This window comes from Oreochromis aureus, linkage group 8 (assembly GCF_013358895.1).
Source record: "Oreochromis aureus strain Israel breed Guangdong linkage group 8, ZZ_aureus, whole genome shotgun sequence".
In the NCBI taxonomy this organism is placed as follows: domain Eukaryota; kingdom Metazoa; phylum Chordata; class Actinopteri; order Cichliformes; family Cichlidae; genus Oreochromis; species Oreochromis aureus.
The window spans coordinates 14,707,652-14,714,893 of record NC_052949.1 but is presented as its reverse complement, the minus strand read 5'-3'; the positions used below and the strand labels follow the sequence as shown (position 1 = coordinate 14,714,893).

General features: G+C 40.3%; 1 protein-coding gene across 1 annotated transcript; it reads right to left on the bottom strand.

Moving 5' to 3' along the window:
* Window positions 1-108: 108 nt before the first annotated feature.
* becn1 (beclin 1, autophagy related) lies at window positions 109-5,372 on the bottom strand. The gene is made up of 12 exons (XM_031751930.2): window positions 5,267-5,372; window positions 4,866-4,998; window positions 4,718-4,782; window positions 3,932-3,990; window positions 3,753-3,843; window positions 3,443-3,579; window positions 3,148-3,342; window positions 2,914-3,060; window positions 2,615-2,764; window positions 1,591-1,651; window positions 1,354-1,496; window positions 109-874 (listed from the first exon to the last, which is right to left on the bottom strand). Exons 2-12 carry the CDS (start codon window positions 4,990-4,992, stop codon window positions 706-708), a joined length of 1,344 nt encoding a protein of 447 aa, XP_031607790.1. The 5' UTR covers window positions 4,993-4,998; window positions 5,267-5,372; the 3' UTR covers window positions 109-705.
* Window positions 5,373-7,242: the final 1,870 nt, after the last annotated feature.

Below are 7,242 nucleotides of genomic sequence, written 5' to 3'. Positions count from 1 at the left end.
CTGTGTGGTGTCTCGCTTCATTTTGGGAAATTGTGTGTAACCTTTTTTTAGATTAAGTTCAAACATGAATGCGATTTAATATATGCAATCTAAAAAAAGCTCCAGATATTTTCTTCCAAACCGAGTTTTATTAAGTCAATTCCATTATTAAACATTTGGTACAGAGTATGAACACAAGGCTGAAGCATCAGTGCACCTCCAGCAGTTATGTGTATGATAAATCTGGTAATTGCATTCAATGTTAATGAAATACTGACTTGTTGAATAATCAAATACTAAAATCTACTCCAACTATTACACATAGCCTTTAAATTTTAAAAGGTGAGGGGCAACAGGAAGTGGACAATACATCAAACTTGGAAATATTGAAAGCATATCCTAGTATTAATAAAGCAGGCAAGAACTAAATGAAACATCGTCCTGCTTTATTTGAGGGGGATATCTACAACTGTATTAATTTTTTTTTTTTTTTTTTTTTTTTTAAGTGAACCAACAATTTTAAATCTCCCTGTTGCAGCAAAATAGACTTTAATGGATTCTCTGTAACTTGTAAAAAAAGGGTTCGATATCACTCAAAGCTTTTTGCTGTATAGTGCAGACTTAACCATTCTTTTCCTTTGGCTAAAGTATCCAAATATATATCGCATGATATTCCTTCAACAGATGTAAATGTGACTAATCAAATATTGACACTGTCTAGCTGTTTTATCTGTTGTAGAACTGTGAGGTAACCCAAGCCAGTCCCCACTTCAGATTGGTTAACATAAACTTGAGCGCTTTCGTCCACTGCTCCTCAGAGTTAAACTGAGTTTTGATGGAGTAGGAGCCTCCGCTGCCACCCGTGTCTTCGATCTTGCCCTTCTCCACATCCATTCTGAGGTATGAGGGAGAAAAAAAAGTTAAAGTCAGACTAGTTTCTAAGTTTATAAATATAACACTGAATCTGAAATTAAATCAAAAACCTGAAAAGTGTAACATTCCTGATCCACAAATTTAATATGTTCACAGAGGCTAAAATGCTTATTGCACCGGAGCATCCAAAGTTTTCCTGATTTGCTTACATTGAACCAAAGGCCACATGTCTGTATTCACAGTACAGAGTTTAAATTTATGAAGGATCAGTCTGTTAAAGAATGAATATGATTTGGGATATTCCAACCTTGATGTGCTCGCAGGGAACAACTAAAGTGTAGATTTTCACGTTGGTTCTGACTGTGGGGTCGAGGCTTACCTAAACTTGCTTACTTGACTCAGATGCTAATAATAAAGGTTCACTTGCGTAGAATAGGGCTGACATTGGACCAGAATTTACATTCAAACTGTAACAATACACGCATAATGCTGATATCTGACCTGTAGGGGAGGCAGAAGCCAGTGTCTCCTTTTTCCACCTCCTCTTTGAACTGTTGGACACAGTCCAGGAAGGCCACCATGGCATGATCGAACTTATTGTCCCAGAAGAACCTCAGTCCACCTGAGCAGTACAGTGGGAGCTCCTGAAAACACAATGGTAGACAAAGAAAGGGCAGAATAAGAACCTGGACAACTGTTTAAATAAGCACAGGAGAGCTGGGTGTGAGAATGCACTACCTTTGACTTATCCGTCAGTGACTCCAAGTATGAGTGGTTTCCATATGGGACAAGACGATATCTGAGGGGACAAAGAAGAGTTTGAGCTAGTTTATTGCACTTCAGACTAACAGAAGATTAACTGGAAACAGCACTAAATTTTAGTGATTCGAGGCTAGGATTCATTAAGGTTACAGAACTAAGACATTTAAACAGACAATGAGAACAGCAAATTACAGGAAAATCAGTATCATTCCAGGACAAAATAATAGCGAATAATTTAATCTTGTCAACTAAAACATGATTTGCAAACATTATTGAGATAATGTTAATCTGTAAGAAATCAAGTAAATGATGTAATAAAGCTATGTAGGCATGTAGATATGGTAAAGAAAACCTGGTGAAGTTCAAGCTGAGCATCAGAATTAGAAAGAAAAGTGATTTAAGAGACTTTAAACATGATGTGCTTCTTGGTGTCAGACAGCCTAGTCTGACTATTTCAGAAACTGCTGATCTACTGAGATTTTTCCCAGACAACCATGTCTATGGTTGGTTTTAAAAAGACAAAATTAAAAATTCATCCCATCCCTCCGTCTCCCTCTCTCTCTGAAGCTGCTGCTGCACTGTCCTTGAGGTGTTTGGTATATCCTTTTCAACAGTCCACTGTTGCTGACTATGTCCACAGTCTACCCAGTTACTGACAGCTGCTTCCATCAGCATAAAGCTCCACGTCAAAACCTCAAATCATCTTAAACATAACAATGAGTTCACTGTACACAAATGACCTCCACAGTCACCAGATCGTAATCCAAGATCATCTAAGAAGACTTCCATCATGTAGCCTACAAGCAACAGCAACCGTGTGACGCTGTCATGTCAATATGGAGCAAAATATCCAATGAATGTTACCGGTACCTTGTTGAATCTATGCCACAAAAATTCTGAAGGCAAAGGAGGCTCCAACATTATACTGACAATGTGTACCTAATAAAGGGGCTGGCTCAACAGCAAATGGTGAAGAAAGCAAGTTAAATTAAGCGTGTACCTCTGAAAGCGCAGCCCCATTTTGTTGGCGAGAGCGTGCAGCAGAAGCACCGTCTGTCCCCAGGCTGCATTGATCTCGTTCCACTCCACCGGGACACTGGGGAGTCGGCCCAGGCGGAAGTTGTTGATGGTACCAAACTGGCCGCTGTGCCTGGAAAAAGAGGAGAAACGAGTCGGATTCTCAGCCAACACGCTCATCTCATAGTCTGTGTTAAAGATTTGAAAGTCAACAATGATTTAGGGACCTAAATTATTTCTTAGCATACACAACAATGTGTTTGCCACCGTGTGTTTGTGTACCAAATGTGAAATGTAGCATTGAAAACGTTGGTCTTTTTCAGGCGGTCTAGCTGAATCTGGCAGTAGCGCATCTGGTTATCAACACTCTTGAGCTCATCATCCAGCTCTAGCTGCTGCCGTTTAAACTCGCTGTACTCCTTCTGGTATCTTTAGAAACAGGAAGACAGAGGCGTTAGGTACTGTATCATTTAAAATACACCCATCACCTGTCTACACCACTGCTAGCTCACTCACTGTAGCTCCTCTGTGTCGAGCTGCTGAGCTTGGATCCTGCTCTGGGCCATGTCCTGGGCCACAGTAGCCCTCTGCTCCTCCACAGCCTCCAGCTCCTGAACCAGTTTTTCCTCCTCCTCTTTGAGCTGCTGTAGCTCTGCCAACAGGGTCTCCTCATCCTCCACCTGCAGGTGCGATAGCAGCTCCAGACACTGCCTAGAAATACATTCACAAACATTTGGAATCAGCACTTTAAGTGGTTCTCAGAACTGGGCAGCTGCTTAGACTGGATCCTCATTCTTGTGCACCAGCTCACTTGTAATTCTGGCATTCGTTCTCTGTGATGTTGAGCTGCGTGTCTAGCTGGTCCAGCAGAGTGTCGGTACATTCCTCGCACAGTGGATGGTCCACATCTGTCTGGCCCGACATGATGTCAAACAGGTCACTAGTTACCTTGGTGGGATATATTCAGAGGCAAAGCTTATTTGGTTTTGTCACACAGATAACACACCGTGAAATCAATGCATGAACATAAATCACGGCACCCACACGCTGTGGGGATGTCTCCAAGTAGCCTGACATAACTGAACTTAAATTTCTTTACTCTCTGACAGTAAAAGTATCACCTTCAGTCTACGACTAAGGTTTTCCATGGTGCCGCCATCAGATGCGTCTCCAATGAGTGTGAAGCTGTTGGCGCTCTCTGTTGACATCATTCTGAGGAAAAGCACGCCATTCAAGGTTAAGCAATTCTGTCAGCTTTGTTGGACATGCAAGTTAAAAAAAAAAAGAGTTGGGTGCTCACCGTGCAGGAGGGATGTATTTTCTCGAAACTCCATCCTGCTTGTTTTCAACAAACGTTTCCTGTGAAGAGATTCCAAGTCTAAGAGTCAAACGCATTTTCCAACAGCATATTTTCACATAAAACTGAAATAATTATTTGTTTTTCGTCTTTGAAAACCAAGAGTGACAGGGCCAGAATAGCACTTAATACTGTTATAACAAACAGCACCACCAGATACATCTGTATCTGTAACTGAGGGAATACAGATGAGGGAACACAATACTAAAAGCAATCACACTATTCAATAGTATATCCTCTACACACAGTAAACAGCTATGAGACTCTCAAGTGCATTTATAAGTTATTCCAGGAGAGACAGAGAGCTAATACAGCCTTTATACACTGCGCAAAAAAAAAATTAAAGGAAAACTTTGAAAACACATCAGATTTCAATGGAGGAAAATAACTGGATATAATCATGCCACATCTTTTTATGGAAATGAAAATTATGTGGTATCCTTCAGAGGCCTGATTTCAAAGACACATGAACATCAAACTGAAAAAAAGTAGCATGAGCTAGTCCATTTTGCTTAAATTTATTTGCAGCAACTCTTAATGGTACTCAGTTTATATAGTCCCCATCTGCTCTTATGTATGCCTGACGAAGTTGGACCGTGCTCCTCCCACAAATAGATCAGAAAGTCTGAAGATTCATTGGCTTGATGCTATACTTTGATTAAAAATCATTTACTTTTTCTTTTTGATAATGTATTACAAAGAGCAGTTTCCAGCTCGGCATTAACCTACCTCTGGCGCCGTCTCCCCTCCGCTGTTGTCAGACTGTTTGCTGGGGGTCACTGAGACTATTGGAGCTGACGAGGAAGAGGAGGAAAGAGGTCATACATAGGGCAACAAATGGAGCAGGTTCAACATCAAATCCGGCGGTTAAACATACCAATGAGCTCCTGGATGGTGACCCGATCGAGAACATTGAAGGATGTGTCCAGTTTCAGCGGCTGGGAGCAGCGCTGACACACAAAGCTCACCTGCATGGTCGTGCTCGACGTTTTGGAGCCCTCCATCGCTGGCTAAAAAACAAAACAAAAAACACGTTAATAAGTAACACAACGTTTTATTTTAAATGAACGACTATCTACTCATGTAGGAACACTTCGACTAGTGACGAAGGTTAATAGCAGCGCATAAACACTTGTCTAGTCACCGTTTACTTGCTAGCTAGTTAGCTGTTTGGCTAAACTCTTGCTAACAGCAGGTTGGGTACAGCCAAACCGTAAGCTTGGCAGGTAGCTTTTGTGTAGCATACAACCAGGGTGTATAAGCACAAAAGAGACTCACTGTCGTGTGTGATAATTAAACGCTACAGCATTATAATCCCAATGCTGCGTCCTAAAGGGACTCCATCCCGCCTCCACTTCCTTATTGTTGTTTACGGCGGTTTTTGACGTCATGTTAAAAGTTAGTCACGTGAGAAAGCAAGAGCCCTTGTGTTACTGTGATTTATTATTAGTAAACGTATTAATACTAAGATAAGATATACTGTATAAGTCCCGTCGTTGCTATATTCACATTATTACAGCTGTAATGTTTTATTGTTTATTATTTCGCATTTATTGCTGGACAGAGTAGAATAAATAGATATAGATAGATAAAAAATGATAATAGATAGATGCAGCTTGAGCAATCCCAAGAATACTATACAACAACAGAAAAATGTACACTATACAAAACAGAAGTACAATTTTAACCACAAACACATACACATAGAGAGAGGGGGGGGGAGTTGAATATTACTGATTGAATACCATTGCACATTTATTTATCAGTCCCCAATGTGTGTATGTGTGTATTAACATATGCAAGTATACATGTGGTCTAACGGTGGCTGGGAGGAAAGATCTTTACACACTGTGGATGCAGGAGCCTGTCACTGGTTTACTCCAAAGATAGTTCATAATTAATACATAATTCTGTAATTCTTGATATAATATATCATTCTTATATTGCAGTTTTATTACATCTCTGATCTGATGCTTTGTGGTCACAAACTAATATCTGATTAAGACATTTCATTGCCACTGCAAATGTTTGATTTGATTGCTGCCTTCTGCCAAAAAAATGGGATCCTATATATGCAGATAAAAGGAGGCAGACCCCCGCTGTAACCAATTTTCATCAAGGTTGTATAGATACACCAAAGCAAATCTACTTTATTAACATTGCGTGTGCATGGTAATTTCATTAACACTATCAATTGTTATTTAACATAACGTGTGCTTTTAGCATTACTAAAAAATTTACATGTCAATACTGGTAAATTTAAAAAAAGCAAATCAAATTATATCACCCAGTGAAAATACATGAATGAGGGATAAAAAGCTGCTGCTTTTAGCCACCTGCTGAGAAACAATTCTGCTCAGGTAATTTAACTGATTGTCATCTACCCCTCTTTTACACAACAATATATTATATAGCATTTAAGAGACTGTTTTTCAAAGCCAAAGCATGCAAGTTACAAACACTTTGTTTTTCAATGGAAACTTCTTTTGGCCACAATAGATAACCTGACTCCTGATTCCTCATCCTGTCCCTAGCATTCTCTAATTTTCATCCAACATCTGTCCAGAGCGTACCTTCTCCTCTCTAGACTCTCTTCCACCTGCTCCCTGCTCTCAATACAGATCACAATGTAAAGTGATCCCCCATCTTTAATCCATCTGTCACTCTTCATCACTGTCTCGCTGTCCTCACACACGTCCTGCATCACACACACATACTTCTCAGCTACTCCCGGCTTCCTCGTGCAGTATCAGTTTTTTACTTGGCAAACTATCATATGCCTTCTTTAGGTACACAAATCCTCAGTGCAGCTCCTTCTGACCTTTAGGTACTTGTCCATCAGTACTCTCAAAATAAACATTGCATCTGTAGTGCTCTTTCTCAGCATGAAGCCATACCGCTGCTCACTGATCGTCAGCTGTCCTCTTAACCTAGCTTCAACAATTCTTTCCCAGAGCTTCAGTGTATGGATCATCAGCTACAACTCTGCACACCATTCTTGTTCTTGAAAATTGGGATTAGTACGTAACTCCAGACACTTCCCATTCTCTTAGATAGCTCCATACTTCTACAGCTATGCCATCAGGACAAATGCCTTTCTACTCATCATGCCGCCCTTACTTCTACTTACTAATACTCTTCGCTTCATAATTCATTAGCTGTCCTTGACCTATCCTCCCTTTTCTTTTTCTTTCTCTTATCATCTCTTCAAAGTACACCTTCCATCTTCTCAGCACGCTCTCTTCACTGGTTAG